Genomic DNA, 20,342 nt, shown 5'->3' on the forward strand with positions numbered 1-20,342 from the left:
GCTATAGAATACACCCATACAGTGATGAACTGGTCCCAGCTGTTCTAACCAGGACAAAGGGTACTTAACTATCTGTAGTCATATTAAGTTTTCTTTTAGCATTGATTTAACCATATTTTTTGCATTTGTTTTCAATAAGGATTGGTATACATAACACATGTGTGGATGTACATAGAAGTAGAGTGTCTATAGTGCAGAAAAAACCAAGACCTTTAGACCTCTGAAGGATTCCAGCATAGCCTAACATTGTCATTAGCAATTTTAAAAAGAATACACTACAAATAGCTAAACCAGCTAACAAGAAGAGTACTGTCAGTAGAAGTAAACCAAAATACTCTGCATTACTGGCATGCCTCCTTCCAAGTTCTCAACCACTTTGCAAACCATTAACTTGAAATGCATTCACTTGCACCCTTGCAGTACAAGGTGTATGTTTATTCTCAGAACTCACACTTTTGCTAAGAAGGCTTGAAAAACCTACTTGAGAGATAAAGCACAACCTTTTGCTTTTTTTAGAGCTACAGCTTGATCAGCTGTGAATTTCTATCAATGACTTTGAAATGAAGAGAAAACCAGCTGGGATCCATTCTTAGTGAATACAAGTAAGATGGCATTAGGAATAGCTTCTAAAATCCCTTTTGAAAACCACCAAACTTTTCTTGTTATTTCCTTAATCACATTATTTCCTTAATAACATTTATACTGTAAAAAAAATATTCTTTAATGAGATTTGAGGGGGTTTTATGCTTTAAAGAACTTAAAGGCCTTCAACATGGAGCTAAAATTTGAGCAACTTTATTTGCCTTAGCATGAGAAATGATGTGACCTGTGTATGCTGTTTTTCATGTGGACCCATGAGTTTTGTTAAGGGTCCAAGGGTTATCTTGGACTCTTCTTGCAGAGAACTGGAAAGCCAGTGAGATGATTTTTTTTCAAAAAAGGCAAGGAAAGAGAAGTCTAAATGATTTAGAAGGAATTTTTAGACAAACAATAAAAATACTGCTCTGTTTATAGTCACGCTTTTTTTAGCTCAAATGTTTGAGGAGGACAGATAGTTTTAAGGATTCAAGGTCTGTTGTTGCCATGAAGGGCAGAGGAAGGTCTCACTCCTGTTTTCTGGTACTTATCACAACAGAAGTTTGCAAGAGACCACCGAGGACAGTAACTCTCCAGTAAAGTTTAGTTCAAAGGAATCTGGGTGGAAATTCCCTTCCGCTCAATACTTCATACATATCACAGATCACAAACTGCACTCTCATGCACTGTAAAAATAGTCAGATTTACAGCAGAACCCGCCTCAAAGTCTGGAATTTTACGTGTTACATATCTATGTAGGTGTCAGAGGCATCTCCAAAAGCTTGTGCTGTGTTTCTCTCAGGTGTGCATTGAAATGTGTATTTGATGAGGTGTGACAAAGTGTTCTGAAGATCGAGGTCTGGTAAGAGTGTGCACACCTCATGTATGATGGCAAAAAGGCCCTGGAAAAATGTAATTACAGCCTTTTCACTCTTCTCCTCATGCACTTTCTAAAATTGGGAAAGCCCAAAGTGCCCCCTACTACTGTGCAGAAAAACAGTCTCTGGACTGTTTTTCGCAAAACATTTCTGTGTCTTTGATTGAGACACTGGAAATGTTTCTGGTTGAGCAAAGCCATAGTATGTTGGCTGGCAGACTTGTTTGATCACATTATAGTGGAGAATGAAAGTATGATTGAGTGCTGAAGCAGGTGCTTTAACATTGACTTTTAAACAAAGAACGAAGCCCAGATTTGCATGGGGACTTTGCTTACCTGACCCTTATTTCAGATGCCATTTGAAGCATAATTTGAAGGAGAGATAACCAAGTACACAGTCCAGTAAGGTGCTGACTGATTCTGAGGTGGTGCTGGATTGCAGTGAGATTCAGAGATAATCAAACTTGGCAGAATCTGAACCATAATAAATTACCAAGATAAAATGGGTAATGAAAGAATGTGAAATGCAGAAGATAAGTTTATATGTCTTGACAGCGTTCAGTGTGACTTTTGTAATTATTAACTAAACCTTAAAGCCTGAAATTGTCCTTATTCAAATGCCTTAGTCTTTTTTCATATTCTCTCCTAACAACAACGTCTCCTCACATTTCCACAATGAGGGAAAGGAAGACAACAGATCCACCTCATTCATCCACAAATCTGAGTGAAGGGAAGGAGAAGTTAAGACTGAAGCAAGAGGTCGGCCTGATTAGCGGAGTGTCATTAATTGCAGGCACAATGATAGGCTCGGGGATATTTATGTCCCCTGAGTGGGTACTACATCATATGGGGAACCCTGCCAGCAGCCTGCTTATCTGGGCAGCATGTGGTCTCCTGGCCGTGTTTGGAGCCTTGTCGTATGCTGAGCTTGGAACCATAATTAAAGAGTCTGGAGGAGAATATATTTACATTTTGAGGATTTTTGGTTCTTTTCCTGCTTTCCTTTTCGCCTACACTTCTGTCATCCTGGTGAGACCAGCTGGTTTGGCAGCTGTCTGTCTGAGCTTTGCTGAATATGCTGTTGCGCCGTTCTACCCAGGATGTTCCTCTCCACAGGTTGTCATCAAATGCACAGCTGCTGCCTGCATCCTGCTTTTAACTATCATCAACTGTCTCAATGTGAGGCTGGCGACGTCTGTTATGAACATTTTTACAGCTACCAAACTCTTGGCTTTGTTGGTGATCGTGGTGGGTGGACTGGTGCTCCTTGCCAAGGGACAAACTCAGAGTTTTCAGAATGGTTTTCAAGGCACGAATGCACGTATTGGGGCAGTTGGAGTGGCATTTTACCAGGGACTATGGTCCTATGATGGGTGGAACAACCTGAACTATGTAACTGAAGAACTGAAGAAACCTGAGGTGAGTGAATGAGATGGGCTTTACTTACTCAATGCTGATGTTAATATGTTTGATTCTATCTATGAATCTTTCAAGAGGGGTAATCAGGGGATTTACAGTGAGGATGGTGAGGCACTGGCACCAGTTGCCCAGAGAAGTTGTGGATGCCCCATTCCTGGAAGTGCTCAAGGCCAGGTTGGATGGGGCTCTGAGCAACCTAGTGTAGTTGAAGGTGCCCCTGCTCAGGGCATGGGGGTTGGAGCTAGATAATTTCTAAGGTCCCTTTCAATCCAAACCATCTTGTGATTCTCCGAAAGCCCTAAAATACCCCATTGACTGCAAAAAAACTATTAGGCAGCACTTGGATGTTTTGGGGATGAAGTTTTGTCTTAGTGTTTAGACTGTAGACATCTAGATTTATTCAGAAAAGTACTCACTACTATAATCCATAAAGGATCCTTAACACTACATAAAAGACTTGATCCATAATGTATGCATCAGAAAACCACTTTATCTCTCCCCATTGCATGGAGGGGCAGCTTTGAACAAGCCAAGCCTTATTGGAGAGAGAATCTAACTCTTTGAATGATCCTTGCCTTTAAACATCTACTTTTTTGGCATGTGTTCAGTCCATGCTATAGGCACTGAAGCAGCTTGCTTACATCTCACATCAGCCTTTTCTGTGCCATATTACCTATTTTCACAGATCAGACAGTACAGCAGTGAACAACTCTTATTTTGGAAAGAGCTGTGTTAGTGCAGAGTGTAGAGAATGTGCTTTCTACCAGTGCAGCAGATAAGATCCTACAGATTAAATGAAAATACACAGTTAAATATTAACCTAAATGGCAGCAAAGATCCCAGGGTCACGTTGCACTGTCTCCCATAGGATCGTGAGCACTGATACTCAGACCCTTGCAGAGTGGAGGCAACAACATTAGGAATTGCTCTATCTTGTCTTGTGGTGGGGTTGGGGAATGCAAAAATTGATATTTCAGGTTCTTAGATGTATACAGTTGCCTTTTCCCAGTATTTTCAATTGCATAAGACACTGTTAGTTGATTTTATTGAGTCTTAAAATGATTCTGTGGTGTTCTAAGATAGGATCCTGTTAATAAGAAAAATAAAATATTTCCCTCCTAGAGCAAATCCCTTTTGAGATTTTGAGTTCAAAAGCCAGCTTTGATTTAAACTGTAGAGGAGTTAAATGTGATGCAACACAGTTTGGAACTTGGTTCATGGCAGTACGATGTTCATGGGAAGATGCAGGACACATGACACACTAATCAATAGTAAAGTAATCAAAAAGTATGCAATAGACATCTTGGGCAGCTATGAGCCAAAATCTTTTTAATAAGATTTGGTGGGTTCTTTTTGTTTGATTTATTTTGTTTGGTTGGTTGTGGGCTTTTTTAGACTAACTTTGGAAATGTACAACCTTACACCCTGACATCTTTGGGAGCTGGTGTAAAAACTGCCGTGTGAATCTGTATCTAAGTCTTGTTCTGTGGAAAAGCTTAGAGAGTGAAGGAATTTGAATGAGAGACGTGGGTGGTGGCAAAAACAAAACAAGCAAAAAAAGCCCATTGCAGGCATAAATATGCTGCACCTAACACTGCTGTCACCCCTTTTCCAGGTGACCCTTCCCAGAGCTGTGATGATTGCCATTCCTTTGGTTACGTGCCTGTATTTGCTGGTGAACGTGAGCTACTTAGCAGCCATGACTCCCTCTGAACTGCTGTCTTCAGGAGCTGTGGCCGTCACTTGGGGGTGAGCTCTGCGTGTGGCAACACAGCCAATGCAGCCCAGTGAAATATTGATTCTCTCCTGAGTTTCAGGAGATTTAGGTCTATTCCCCAAAGAAATGGTAGCACTTCAGTGGTCAGGCCAGGAACATCAGTCAGACCAGGTTTATAGGGAAGACAATGAACAGGAAAGATGATGAGAGGGCTGGAGCACCTCTCCTTTGAAGACAGGCTGAGAACTGGTGTTGTTCAGCCTGGAGAAGACAAGACACTGGTGAGACTTTAAAGCACCTTGCAGTACCTACAGGGGCTACAAGAGAGCTGGAGAGGGACTTTTCACAAGGGCCTGTAGTGATAGGGCAAGCAGAATGGCTTTAAGGTGACAGAGGGTAGATTTAGATTGGTTATAAGGAAGAAATTCTTTACTGTGAGGGTGGTGAGACACTGGAACAGGTTGCCCAAAGACGATGTAGATGCCCCATCCCTGAACGTGTTCAAGGCCAGTTTGGATGGGGCTTTGTGCAACCTGGTCTAGTAGGAGGTGTCCCTGCCTATGGCAGGGGGGTTGGAACTGGATGATCTGTTAGGTCCTTTCCAACCCAAACCATTCTATGATTTTATGATTCTGTGAAGCAGGCTCCGCATCCCAGCTCTGTCAACTACAGAGCAGTGTATGGCCTTCCCTCACTGAAGGCCAAGGCTGACCAGCCCCATCTGGCCATGGTCTCCAAGGTACATCAAGGCTGCCAAGATGGCACACCCCTTACTCCTCATTCCCATTTATTCACACTGGAAACCTGTGGCTCCCATCCAGGTTATGTTTCATCCTGTGGAAAGTATCCATAAAGAAGAGCTGAAGGGCATACCAGGAGGATCTCCCCACAGGCACTGAGAATGCAGTGATGGCACATATCCAGACCTGAGGACTGGTAGATGCTCCACATTTTAGGTATCTCCATAGAAATGGAGAGGGCAATGTGCTGCCCCATTAATGCAGAGGCAGTGGCTTGGGAGTGAGATAGAAGCCAACTGGGTGAATCCTGTCCACTTGGCACCTGAAAATTAAAACAGAGCAGAGTCTTTTGGTTCAGTTTCTCCATATGTGGGGAAATAGCAAATGACACAGATCTCTACACCACCTTTGGGAAGTGTTATACATGGGTTGGGTAATCTTTGGTAACTGTAACTTTAATGGGCTTGTGCTTTGCCAGAGCTGCACAGAAACTGTTTGTATCTTCCATCAACCTGAAGTGTTTGGTGATATTGAACAGTCTGCATGCAAGACAAGGAATTTAGGAAGAGAAGGAAGGGACCATCATGAGAGATGTAGGCATCATCAATGATCTTTCACCAGAACATCCAGCCTCAGTCTAAATGTTTCCAAAGACACAGAATTTCTGATAGGCCTAAATGAGTTGTCTGGCAGAAGTGATGACATGGTGTATCCACAGATTATGTTGCTGCTCATCCTCTTCCTAAAAAGTCAGCAGCAGCAGCTTTGCTTCTGTGTGCATTTCACAAGATTTCCAGCTTGAAGATCTGACTGGGCTCTTGCTGGATGTGTTCTCTAATAGCCTTTCATGTCATTATAAATAGGAGCTTTTAAAGATCTAGTGCTTTGTTTGAGCATGTTGCAAAGCCTCACTAAGCTGCAGTGTCATGAACTTTCGCTGCACTTCCTTTCCCATCATTCCTGATTAACAAGTTATTTGTGAGCTTCCTTCTTTTTAACACATCTCCTTTTCCTGCCTGATTAACCTTTTCACCCAAGAGCACAATTCAGGAAGAAATATTGAACTAGCAACCAGAAAGGGGGGAACTCAAAAGCCTGGGGGACAGGTAGGTAGCCAGATGCTGAGGAGAGGCTAATGGCCATGGCTCAAGCAAGAGATGCAGCTATTCAGGCCATTAACAAAGCATGGGAGGAGTATAAAGAAGCCAGACTTGTCACATTTAAATGCATTTATTCCCCGTATAAGAAGAAAACTGCCAGAGAGAAACATTGTTCTGTGGTGAGAGGTGCAGCCACAGGAGAGGCTCAGGAAACTCTCTGCAGCATTTCTTTGATGACAGTGATTTAACAGCAACTGCAGGTCTCAGTTTGCTTGTAAGAAGCTGCTTGCAGTAGCCCCTGTACTTCATTTCCAGGGTCAAAACAGTAAAGAACCAATCTCATAAATGCAAAGTACACAATTGCTAAAGATTTCATTATTAATTTTGTGATGTATGTTGTTTTTCCTTGATATCTTGTGGTTATGGAATTGCATGATTATAGGAAATGGCCAGATTCCATCATTTAAAAAGGGAAAGATTTTAGTTCTGTTTGTTGCAAGTATTAAGTATTAAGTATTCAAGCTTAATAACTTGAAGCCCGAAGGAGCATAATCCAGATATTAAGTTTCTAAGCTACATTTTTAAAATTATTGTGGTAGATAAGCTCCTGCTATGATTTTGGAAAGCTGAGATCTTGATTTTTTCAACATCTAGGAGAGTTGATACTAAAAAAGAGTACCGATGGCTCAAAGACATACAGTTCAATGGAAATATAAAGTGCTCTAAAAAGCTTTTGAGTTTTGGATTTTTGCCAGTTAGATGAACAGTGAGTTTGTTTGTGTATGTGTATATACATGTATGTGATAATTACCCCAACCACCAACATTTATTACTCAATTAATACTCTTCATGCTGCTTCATTCCAGATGACAATCTTCACTTTCAGGTGAGAAGATTATCATATCTTCCCTATGTTTACCTTGAACTCTGTACCCCTGCTACTTCTTCTGTTACGGAGAAAGCAAACCACAAATGTCTGAACATGTTGTAGAAACAAACTTCTGGAATTCAAAACATTGCTTTGGCTTAAGTCTGATTCACAGAGTAGCAGAAATAGGTACATATAGGATTAAAGGATTAAATTCTTATGCATATTGGGGAAGAGGTTATAATGCAGAATATTTCTTCTGGTGTGATGGGAACAGTTTTCCTGTGATTTCCAAGCTAATATATTGTTGGCTGTGATAGCAATATCTCCAGGCTTTTTGCCACAGCATCAGTACATAAAAATGGGGGGTTTCCTCTTATGACAGCTTTGTACACCATTGCACTGTGGACAGATGTAGATATATACCCACCAGACACAAAGAAAAGCTGTCTTTCCTGGACAAGACAAACTTATTAGTCACTAAATACTATGGGAACTGGAAGAAGATTTTAAATCATTTAAAAAGACTTCAAAAAAAATTCAGTAAGTATAATTGAGGGAAGAAAACTGTCTGGTTCTACAGTGAGTATTTGATACATCTACAAAGTGTATCTTTTGCTGCAAACTCTTTCCCACCTCAGAGACAAAGTCCTGGGCAGCTGGGCATGGCTCATCTCCCTGTCGGTGGCACTGTCCACGTTCGGTTCGTCGAACGGCACGTTCTTCAGCGGAGGCCGCGTGTGCTACATTGCTGCGAGGGAAGGCCACATGGTAAGCACAAAATAAAGGGGTCTGCCTTGTTTTGAGCAATTTTACCTTCTTGTGACACTAAAGGAGAGTGGAAAACATTGTATGTTCAGCTGTCAGTGATAGCTCTTCAGGGGTTCCTTGCTCAAAGACTTTAACCCCCATCTTTTTCAAATATAATGTATATGTTGTCTCTGGGCTTTCTGCTCCAGTCAAGTGCTTTAAAAAAGACATATATTCACATCTAGTCTGAATTTTAAGAACAGCTTTGAAATGAAACACTGAAATACTGCTGCATTGGAGGACGGGGCACAGGCTGGGGGTGACTTAGCCAATGTACTTGTGAGGAGAGGGAACCTGGCCATGCTTGTGTGTTGCAAGGCACCCTTGCTTGCACTGGGAAGGAAGCCCAGCTGCCTTTGCATGCTATACTGACTACATAGGCTGGTCTCAGGGGTGTTTCAGCCTTCTCGTGGGTAGGCCAGCTCCGATGCAACACAGGGTATCTGCTCTTCAAGCTTCATTGCAATTACGAGGTGACACCAAGCCTTACATCTCCCCTATCTGGGGTTTATCATTGGTTTTGTTAGGTGGGGCCAAATCTGGTAGCCCAGCAGAGATGAGGCTGCTGTGGCTCCCTCCTCCCTGGTCCAGCCAGTAATTTCAGCATGTATTCCCAGTAGGCAAACACACACAAACACAGGTATAAAACCTATATATGTACACACATACACACATGTTTAGTTGTATATACACAGACCTAGACAGCAGGGCACACGTACAGACACACAGCACTCACACAAACACTAACAGCACCGAGAGCCCCATCTTGTTCCCCTCTCTGACTGTTTAGGGGTCTGTTAGGGGGAAATATATATAGAAACATATATACAATATGATCCCTCCAGCAGTTGGGCTCAGACATTCAATCTGCCCAGTAGCTGCCCTTGCATGCCAGTCTCCCAGCTGCTGGTACCTGGACATACAAGCCCCTGAGGTTGCTGCCCCATTCCAGCTGCTGATATGGACCCCCTCACTCACAGGTACACCACCTACAACTACCAACACACTTCTCCAAAAAGAGGGGAAAAAAGACTGAGTTGCATTTGTCCTCCTCTGTTTTGAGCAGGCATACTGTGTTCCTCCAGGACCTCTGTTTTTTTGGTCCTTCCTACCCACATCATCTGGCATTTCTGCTCTCAGGTGCAAAGACATTGGAATAAGTTGCCCAGAGATGCTTGGATGTCCCATCCCTCGAAGTGCTCAAGGCCAGGTTGGATGGGGCTCTGGGCTACCTGGTGAAGTGGAAAGTGTCTCTGCCCATGGCAAGGGGCTTGGAATTAGATGGCCTTTAAGGTCTCTTCCAATCCAAACCATTCCATAGGTCTGTGATTCCACACCAGCTCCACTCCTGGTTCATAGCAGGATATGAATGACCAGGTTGGTGGAGATGACTGGACTGGTGGTTACTGGTTTCAGTGGTTACTGGTTTCGGTGGTTGCTGGTTCTACAGCTTCTCTCACTGAGGACAGTGCCTGCTGTATCACGGCAAGCTCTGTGCTAAGCAGTTCACATTTGACCATACCAGGCTAAGAGCTGAATGCTTATGCTATTTCTCAGGCACTCAGCTCTAGTAGTTGTTGTTGCATGATATTTTAGTTGGGAATTAAAAATTAAATATAAAAAAGAAAAGAAAACAGCTTTTCTCATTAAACTTTCCAATGAAACAAACAATAAAGAGGCTGCTAGTCCTCTCAGTGTTCTGAAACAAAACCTGATCTAATTTGAAGTTAGTTACATAAATGTTTCAGGAGTAGTCCTTCTCTTATTTTCCAGTCATCCCAAGAGAATTCAAGTCCCAGAGAGACATGGCAGGGGGGCAGAAGAGTGGGACCATGCACAAGGTTCTGATGAGGGCCAGGAAAGCTCTAATTTGACTCAGCCTTAGTCTGTCACATTGGTAGTTTGAAAACCTTGTTTTGCCTGCCCAAACTGAGCATATTTCATATGAAATCAGTGAGACACAATAAAAATACCCTCGAGGGACATTTCCATGTTTACACTCCTTGGAGCTGAATTGCTTTTATATGATGCTTATTTGCTGGTTACAAGTGGCTCTGGCTGCGGGCAGAGCTCCCACCAGCGGCTGAGGGGATGAGTAAGGACCTCTGAGTACATGATATGATGACACACGGTTTTGCTTTGTCTTTCAGCCAGACATTCTGTCTATGGCTCATGTGCGACGCCTCACACCCTTCCCTGCACTCATGTTTACATCTGTGATGTCTTTAATAATGATAATATCAGGAAACTTCACCAGTATCGTGAACTTTTTCAGGTATGTGTGTGTAACGTTTCTGTGCTCCTGGGTTTTATATTGTTTTATGAATATTTTCTTTCAATATTTTTTTAAGCCTGGGCTGTTACTTTCTAACCAATACTGGGGAGAGGAGGAAGAAAGAAAGAAAAGAAAGAGCTTGGGAACCAGCATTTTTGCAATGCATGAATGCTTCTGTCACTATAGACTTAACTGGATGTGATTCATCCTCATATTGAAATGAATCTGTAATATTCAGATAATTCCAAAGTTCTCGTTGTTTATGTTGCAAAGGAAATGAATGCAAGAACTACTAAATTTTTATCAATATTCTCCTTTTTAACTGGAGGTATGAACAGCTGGGATCTCCAAGGCAGGCCTGACATTCCTGGGTGATCTCACCCCAGATGTAACGCTGTCTATTTTTTCTTTTTATTCCAGTTTTATAGCATGGCTTTTCTATGGCATGACTATTTCTGGGCTCCTGTATTTAAAAATCAAGAAACCAGAACTGCCAAGATCTTACAAGGTGAAGTAATAACATAAACCCCTCAACCCCTTTTCCTATATTGCCCAAATAACTAAGAAAACATTATGAGAAAAGAGTGAGCACTGATTGCTTACAGATTTAACATGGTTGTCCTTTTTTTTTTTATTTTCAAGTTCTGTCTCAGCAAAGTCACCAAGAGTGGTGAGGTGGTGTGGATATACAGGCATAAGTCAAGGCTGAATTCTCAGTTTTGATAAGTTAATAATGCACCGCCCCCTCACTATGGAAAATATGTCTACCATATCCTCTTTTTTTCTAAAATATTTAAAAGGTAAATGAAGGATGATTTTGACAACAGTGCAACCACCTGCTTATGCTCTGAGACTCTGGTCACACTCCTCAGAGGGTAGTCCAGGTGTAAGAGTCTTGCAGAGAAAAAATAACTCAGCTAGAATGCTCCAAGTCCTTTGAGATGGCCAGGGGGCCGGTTTGTTCCCCACAAAACAGAGGAAAGAGATCACGAGTTATGTGTTTTGCCCTCTGATGCCATGAGCGGGCTGAACTGCAATGCTTCCTCAGTGACTGAGGGAAGTATCTTTACAGAAAAGATCCCAGGAACATAGGATCCATGAGACCATGAATGAAAGACACTGACTTTTCCCTGAGTTGAACGAACATCCTGGTTACTATGAGGTTCCTCCAGGAACTAGAGGACAGGCTGTGCAAAGCAATATTGAGTGTCCTTCAGGGTTTAGCACAAAGAGCAGCAGCACTCCCTTAGGCCTTCCAGTCACTGGCTTCTGCTGCTCTACCCTGAAATTAGGATGCTGGATAAGGATGTTCACCCAACTTGTCTGAATGGGCTTTAAGAAGTTCTGTTTCTGCAGTAGTGTTTCATACACTGTATAGAATTCCCACAGTTCTCCCAACCAATCCATCAAGGATGTCAGCCTGCTCAGCCTTTGGCTTGATGACCTGACTCTTTTCTTAACTAGGAGCAGCTGATGTCTGAAGGTTTCAGGTCAACTAACAATGTATGGCTGATGTCAACTGACAGTGTATGGCTGATGTCCTGCAGAATCTGTTCATCTGTTGACGGTTTATATTTAGAGGAAAGATTTCCTTGATTTGAAAGCAGTAATTTTTATTAGACTTTGAGGGAGGGTGGCTTCAAATTCAAGTTTAAATGCTTTCTGACTAGGCTTACAGAGATTGCCTCTGAATTACATGAGTCTTTACACTGATCGTTTTGCTTTCACAGGTACCAATTATCATTCCCATAATTGTGCTGATGGCAGCTGTGTACCTGGTGTTAGCTCCCATCATTGATCAACCCCAAATCGAGATCCTCTACATCATTGCCTTCATTTTCAGTGGCATCATTCTTTATTTCCCACTGGTTCACTTCAAGTGCCACCCCCGCTTTTTACAGACCGTCACCTTACACCTCCAGTTGTTCCTGGAAGTTGCCCCGACCACTAAGGATACAGACTGAGATAACATCCTCCGGTCGCATGGAGGATGTTGCCTGCACCTCATGTTTTATGCTGGCACCTTGGTTTTCAAGACTTAGAAAATATTCTTCTGTAAAGACGAATGAGTAGAATGAATGTGACACTAAAGTGTCCAGGTGAGATGGATTAGAGCTGACTCCTCAGGTTTCCTCAAAATTCTGGGGAGGTGTTTTTCTCCTTTTCATATATTTTCCATTTCCCAAGAGGGCCTGTTCATCAAAATCTCAGATCTTATATTTCGAGCTAAAAGGCAACAAAAGGCAGACAATGAAATATTATTCCTATAGCAGGCTGGGACCCTAAGCCATTCCTGGCAATGCCTTTAATTATTTCCACCTAGTTCTGCCCACTGTGACCACATAATTTCTCAAATCAATAATGCATTGGCTCACCATGGTCACAACAAAAAACCCCCTTTTTCACTCAGGTATTTGTTCTGGGAAGACCTTGCTTCTTCCAGTCCTAGGTGCACAGTCACAACAGTCCTTTTTCTGTCCCAAATCATCCTACATCTCCTGTAGAAAACCTCTAATGTGAGACAAAAAGTACTTTAAAGTTCTGTCCGTTTACTCTGTTGAGAATGCACTTGTCATATGGGGTCCATCCACTCATGGTGAGGACACAAGCAACATCACTCAAGTACCAACAGTCACCCAATATTCTTTCTGTAATTCCCCTGAAGACAAATAACTTACCTTGTAACAAAGCAAACAACAGACAAACAGAAAACCCCCTAGAGCACATGTGCCAGCAAGGCACTCTTATTGGGAATTAAAGAAACCACATACATTAGGAGAAGTGTGGCCAGCAAATCAAGGAAATACTCTGTCCCTCTGGACTCAATACCTGAAATCATGCATGCAGTGTTGGGCTTTGCTGTTCAAGCTGGAGTTGTGAAGGCCCCAGGGTCAGGCTCTTCTTGGTAGTGGCAACTAAGGGCAACAGCCACAAGTTGTGGCTTGAGATGTTCAGGCTGGACTTAAGGAAAATTTCTTCACCATGAGGGCAGTGCAACCTTGGAGCAGTGTGCATAAAGGTGGTGAGATCTCAGTTCTCTTATATTTTCCACCACAGCCACTCCCACAAAATTTTTTGATTCTAAAGGCACAGCACAAAAGTCATGAGCTGTGCTCTCACCCACACCTGACACACTGAAGCCTCTGTTGTTTCCCATTACCCTGAGGCTCAACCATTTTTCTCCTGTTCTAGGGGAAAGAGAGATATTACATACTGTTTTATTCCAATTTGTCCAGATTGTTTCAGGATAAGATCTGTCCTGTCATAGACTAAATGGTCTAGGAGTTAGTCCCTAAAATGCCTAGTTATATCATAAAGTACTGAAAGTTATTGAGGTCAACTTCCTGTCAGCATTCTTCTACCGATGTGTACCTAACTGCTGCTGTGATCCTGGAACAGGGCCACTTGATCCTTCAGGCCTCTTTCCAGGCCTATCTCAGAGCTGTATATCTGATTACAATCTCATTCTGCAATGTCACCCCTTCTGTTCCTCTGAGTGGTGATACCAGCAGCTACAGGGATGCAACAACAGTCTGTTTTTCCAGGTGTTAGGTATGATAATGGGATAGGCCAGTTGCCACTCATGCAAATCCTCAGCTTAAACAGTGTTTAGGAGGATTTCCTTCTGATTTTTACTGGCATCGTCAACAAAGGCGAATGAAGGAACAGTGTTTCCTCCTGAATCCTATGACAGTGCACAATTCTTGGGATGCCTCTCTTAAAGGACAGTATGTACTTAAAAGCACTGATGAGCTCAGAAGGTCTAGGTTACCTTTCCACCACTACCCCAGGACCTTCATATGATATCAGGCAAGCTTCTTAATGGAACTGCATGTCAGCCACTTATGTAAAAATTAGGATAATATTATTTCTCTGATTATAATTTTTTGGAAACCACCTCTGTTTCCTTCACCTGTTTTATGGAGCCTGCCACACAGGGTTGTGCTCTTCTGAACTGGAGACTAGTAACAAGTGGTCCCTTCCAACCCCAAACACTCTACGATTCCACCTACAGTGCGTATCTAAAAAGTGAGATTTTAAAAGCTTATTTAAGGGTTAGACATGCACTTAGTTGGGGCTTTAGCCGCCTATCCTTGTGTTCCAAGTGCAGTCAGAGTTGGCATTGCCTGCATGCAATTTGGATGCAAAATGGAACAGGAGTTATTCTCACTGTTTGATATTATGGGTGTAGTACACTATAGATGATGGGAAGATGGAAGGATTAAGTGGATTGCTCAGTCATACAGGAAATGTGTGGAAAATATGACTGTTTCCCCAAGGTGCAGTCAAGCATATTACCACGTAGCCCATCCTTTCTCCCTGTGCACCTGTGACATATGAACACTGATAAAGAACACAAAAAGACTTAGCCCTTTAGATAAATAGCCTTTATATGTTATTGGTGTATGGACATAGGAAGCTGGAAAGCTGCAAGTATCATATATTGCACCAATCTCATTTTCCATAGATATTACTGTAACAAGATATTCTTTTTATTTGTGTTGCCTAGGATTTGCAAGCACAGGTGTTTATAATACCAAAACAAGACAAGCTCAGAGAATTGCAAGATAATTACAATAAAATGGGCATTACAATGAAGTGAGTTAATGTGGCTGTTTCTGTTTTTCATCCAAGAAAAACAATTCTGTAGAAATTTTACTGCATGATCATAAACAATCAGCATCAGGCTTATCTCTCCTTGGTCAGAAGGTTTAACTACGTGTGTGGGTGTTTATATGTGCGTAGACTCATTTTTCAAGATGATTGCTTATCTATTCAACCCCAGCATATGCAAATCAGAGTCTCTTTTTCCTCCATCAGACATTTACAATAGAAGTGTCAGGAAGAGGCAGCATGTCCTTACCATTCATTACTGCAGCACAGTGACAACGTGATGGCGGACAGAGCTCTGCATCTGCCACTTGTACGGGTGGTACTGTAAGATCCTGTTGGTTCTGTCTGTCTCCAAAGCTCCTGTGACCAGTACTTAACCCCTTTCTTCTTGGGCTCAGAGGAAAGCTGGACTATCAGCATTGCCCTCAAGATAATCATCAGATCAATACTTCACCTCAAGATCCTGAGTATAATTGAATCCCATCCTCCCGCTGGCAACTTGCAAAAACCAGTCAGGAGTTTTACCTCGATGCACAGAGCTGAATGTATTCTGGGCCTTTTCTGACCTCCTCAGAAGCATCAGAGGTGGGCTACACCTGGGGACAGTCAGAGATGGTTCAGTGTGTGAGAGGGTACAGAAAGTCATTCTTTGGTGGTTTTCTGGTAAGCCTTGTTCGTATGCCCAAGTTCAAGTGCCATAATTTGTGGTTGAGGAGAATTCTCCCCTTGGGTGGGACAGGGCTGAATTCATAATGGCTTTAATCTTCCTCTGTTGCGGAAACAGTTCACCCACTTAGATTGGCTGGATTTATCTGATCAGTCCTCAGCCAGTGCAGAGGGTTTAGTGTTCAGTCTCTCTTGCTCTTTCTTGGGACATAGGGAGTAAGCAAGGCCTCCCTGCTTGGAGCAGGACTGTTGTCATGCTAGATTAGGTCACCTGTGACTGTCTCCTCATGTTTTGGAAAGCACTGAGAATAGAGAGCCTACCATCTCTCTGCACTGCTCTCCTGATAAACAAATTTTCCTGAAGCTCAGTCTGAACATTTCAAGCTGCAGTTTGTGACTGTTGCCCTTCCCTCTATCATCTGCCACTGCCAAAGAGGTTGGCTCTATCCTTTTTGTAGGTCTTCTTCATGGAGCTGCTGCAGCTTCATGGTTGCTGTTGCGTTGCTTCTTCTCCTTCTTTTTGCCAGACTAAGCAAGCCCAACTCAACAAGCTTCTTCATGGAGCTCTCTGCTGGACCCTCCCTAGTTTCTCCGCTTTCCTTTTGAACTGGGGAGGGATCCAAAAACTGGATGCAACATTCCAAGTGTGTCCTCACAGGTGTCAGGTTTACAGAGACACACTAACATCCCTCAGCCTGCTGACTGTACCCCTCCCAGCATAGGCCACTATTTGTAACCCCGGCTCCTTTCAGCCAGTCTGTCACTTCTGAGAGCTTCAGCTGGCTCAGTTGAAGGCAATGGCAAACCCTTATTTTATACAGTTGATACTCCTATTAGAAACTTTGGCTAGGCTCTGATAAATCTAGCATCAGGATGACTCAGTCCAGCAGTGAAGAGAGATCTGTATCTTGCACTTTACTATTTATTGACTAGTTAGTTGGATTCCATCAGGGCCTTTGTGTATGTGACTCATTCCTCTTGAAGGAGTAATTTTTGCTAAAAAAGGATGCAAACCCAGGGTCACACAATAAATGGGTGGTCTTAGATTTGTGAGACTAATGGGTAGTGAAATAGCCCATCTGTTTTTAGAATCAAGCTACCATGTCAGATTTGTCCTCAGAGACAGTGAACCCTATGGCTTGAGTGTCTGGCAGATAAATGATCATCTTCTCCTTCTAAAGGTTGGTCATTAGTTCTTACTGTTTAATTTCATGGACTATGCCCTGGTTTCCATGCAGTGAGATGACAGGCAAAGGGGCAGCTGAGAACAGGGAAAGTAGATTGAGAAAGAATTCCTGTATGTGCAAGTCTTGGCTTGTGTGTCTGAATTACCTATGTAAAATACAGACATGGACAACACCTAAACAGCAAAGACATGTGCCCAGAAGTTCTGAAATGCCAGAATAAAATTTCTTAGCAGTGATTCCTTTCCCTTCTGTTTGTACATTCTGGGGTTATTCCTTAGTTCACCATCTATTTTTACCACAGTGTATCTGTGTCATTAACAAAGTAGAGCAACAGTCCAGTGTTCTCCCCCACCTCACTACAACTTCTCTCATGTAACTGCAGAGAGCAATGAGGTCTCCCCTAAGCCTACCAAGTCCCCTGGTCTGGTCTCCTCAAGACAGCTAAGAGGGTCCTGGGAACAGAGGGCCAGGGATGTGACATTGCAGCAAACAGAGGTGCTGGCAGGCGTCCGTGGCAGGCGGGTGATGAAGAGCTTGGCAGCATCAGCCTCTCCCTCTCCTGTGACAGGGCAGGACGAACAGCTGAGCTGCCCTCAGGTGTGCAGCTGAGGCCGAGGAAGGCGTCTGTTGTAACCAGGGAGTTGTTTCACTGTGCTGCCATGGGCAGCTGCATGCAGCCTCTGCCCACCCAGAGTCACCCTGTGGTAACACTCTCCAGCTTCATCCACTGACATCACAGAAAAGTCCATTCTGGGGCAGGGGAATAAAATCAATAAGCTTTGGTCGTGGTCAGACAGATGCCAGCTGTACAGCAAGGGAGAAGGCCGTCCTGTGGCTGGAAGTGAAATGTAGAAAGGGAGTGAGTCCTGCCCTCTGCAGTAGTAGCCCCCTGGTCCCTGTGTCCACCTGTCCTGTGACCTGTGACCAGCACCCATCAGAGCCGCTCTCTGAACAGCACCAGGGACTCTCCTCTTGGGCTGCAGCAACCCTTCCTGCCCTGGGACAGGGGATTCTCCCAAGGGCCATGGCTAATTTTTGCTTAAAGTAGTAGTGGTTAGAAATGAAGGCAGCTTATCAGGCTAAAATCAGCACAAGTCCTTGTAAAGTCAGGCAAATTCATGAAAACTGAATTATTCATGTCGTATTCAAAACATATCCATCCCCCTGCCATGTTGGAAATCCAGATGAAATGCTTTCATGCTGGAGTTGGATACCCCCAGAGGTACTTTTGTAGTGCATTTTAAAAACCTGGCTCTTTGTCTTGTCTTGAGATCAAAGCTTGTTAGGAAGCAGGAGCCGCCTTGCAGAGCAGGCAGGACCTTGCCCAGCTGAGCTCAGGGCTTGCTGGAAACCCACAGAATAAAACTCAAAGCTCAAGTTGTGTAACTGAGCACAAAGTGAATCTGACTTTTTCATTTCATTGTCCCAGGTGAGGGCAAGGAGATAAACACATGGGATAATGGTGAAGGGTCAGTTAAACTTGTTTTTTCTGTAGCTTAGAGCTTTGGTTAAAGAAAGTTAGCATTTATTTATGATGTGTTAGTCCCTTACACAGAGAAGTTGTAGCTATGAGTTAGGACCTGCATTTTGCTAGGTGCTATACATATGCAGAAGCCCCCTCAGAAATGAAACCATTTGCCAGAGACCATACTCATGACACGTCAGCAGCCACAGAGATGTTTTGTATTGCTTCATGCAGAAATGAAGATATCCAGTCCATATCATAAAGCTTGCAAAGCAAAGAATACATGTAAAGCACTATACTTGCTCTAGTTTGTAAGAGAGTATAGAAAATAAAGTCCAGAAAGGGCAAAAACTTTGGCTATTGGGTCTGACAATGTCGTGGGCGGATATAGTGAGACTCACAAAAGGCATCAGCGATAGCTAATTAATTTCCTAGAAGAGCTTTGAATATTAGCAGGTTTCTTCAACCTGGTAAATGACGTTGTCTCTTTCTTACTACTCAGAGCAGCAAATTCTCCAGGGTTGCGTTGCATTCTCTGACTTTTCCTGGGACCCATGTTGCCCCTGGGATACTGAACATCCTTTCTGTGGGAGGAACCACACCATCCAGGACACTATCTGAGCATTTTGTGTGGATGGCTTTGGCTTAGGCTGGCTGGGGGGTGTAAGGCAGGAACAGGCACAACCACCAGTAAAGCAAGAAAATCAAACCTGATGTAAAACCTGCATTATTTTAACTACAAAGCCTTAAAACTACCTGCCTTCTGCTGCAGCAGTGCCATACTGGGGGCAGACATGGCCAAACTGTCCCTCACCTCCTGCTGAGTTTCTCCTGAAGGCCAGTGCAGCTCCCTCTGTGGGACACGCACTCTGAACTTCTTCCAACAAGTAAATTTCAGCTTCTGGTCACATCCCAGACTTTATGAAAACACAGCCAGATCCAGCTCCTGTCTCTCCTGGTCACGGGAGCTTTCAAACAGTCTGATGCATGTCCACAGATGACAGACAGCAAATGGGATCCAGATGTGTCTTCCAGCACAAAGCTTTTCTTTTGGAAGAAATTTTCCCAGATCATTCCCCAGATTTTGCTGTTGGGGTTTCTCTAATAGTGTACAGCCATCTGGCTTCCCTCCAGCTCCTGGTCATCAGCATTGGCTTCCCAGGGGGAGAAGGCATGGTCAAAACACTGCCTACTCCTTTCCATTGCCACAGTCTGCTGTCTGTCCATCCCCTGTGCGAAGGGGATGGAGCACCCTGAGCTGCCCCTAACACCCCACCCCACTTCAGAAAGGCAACCATATCCTGGGCTGCATCCAAAGCAGCATGGCCAGCAGGTCCAGGGATTCTGCCCCTCTACTCTGCTCTTGTGAGATCCAGCTGCAGCACTGTGTGCAGCTGTGGGGTTTCCAGCACAGGAGGAACATCGACCTTTTGGAGCAAGACCAGAAGGGGCCACAAAGATAATCAGAGGGCTGGAGCACCTCTCCTAGGAAGACAGGCTGACAGAGTTGGGGTTGCTTAGCCTGTAGAAAAGAAGGTTCTGGAGAGATCTTATAGCACCTTCCAGTACCTGGAAGATGAGGACAAACTTTTTAGTAGGGCCTGATGCAATAGGACAAGGGGCAATGGTTTTAAACTGAAAGAGGGTAGATTCAAACTAGCTATGAGGAGGAAAGTTTTTACTATAGAGTGGTGAGAAACAAGGGCACATTTTGCCCAGTGGATGGTAGATGCCCCATCCCATTCAAGGTCAGGTAGGATGGAGCTCTGAGCAACCTGATCTAGTTGAAGGTGTTCCTGCTCATTGCATGGGGCTGGACAAGATGAACTTTAAAGACCCCTTCCAGCCCAAACTACTCTGGTTCCATGATTCTTCCTTGGAAGTCCCCGGCACACAGCCTACCCGTTGTAAAAACAACAGGGCACTGAAGTCCTGCTGTATTGACCTGAAATGATGCTTAAAGAACACAGAGAGCAGACAATGTAGCCAAGAACTGAGCTTGGGCTCCTTACAGCCTCTGTGCCCTGC

At 43.5% G+C, this 20,342-nt stretch overlaps 1 protein-coding gene across 1 annotated transcript; it reads left to right on the forward strand.

Annotated features, from left to right (window-relative positions):
• The first annotated feature begins 2,095 nt into the window (after positions 1 to 2,095).
• On the forward strand, positions 2,096 to 12,680 carry LOC113946199 (b(0,+)-type amino acid transporter 1-like). The gene is made up of 6 exons (XM_027641183.1): positions 2,096 to 2,872; positions 4,488 to 4,621; positions 7,939 to 8,068; positions 10,258 to 10,382; positions 10,803 to 10,890; positions 12,113 to 12,680. The coding sequence occupies exons 1-6, from the start codon at positions 2,129 to 2,131 to the stop codon at positions 12,344 to 12,346; spliced, it is 1,455 nt and encodes a 484-aa protein (XP_027496984.1). The 5' UTR covers positions 2,096 to 2,128; the 3' UTR covers positions 12,347 to 12,680.
• The last annotated feature ends 7,662 nt before the right edge of the window (positions 12,681 to 20,342 follow it).

Source organism: Corapipo altera, unplaced genomic scaffold (assembly GCF_003945725.1).
Source record: "Corapipo altera isolate COAL_440 unplaced genomic scaffold, ASM394572v1 46, whole genome shotgun sequence".
NCBI lineage: Eukaryota > Metazoa > Chordata > Aves > Passeriformes > Pipridae > Corapipo > Corapipo altera.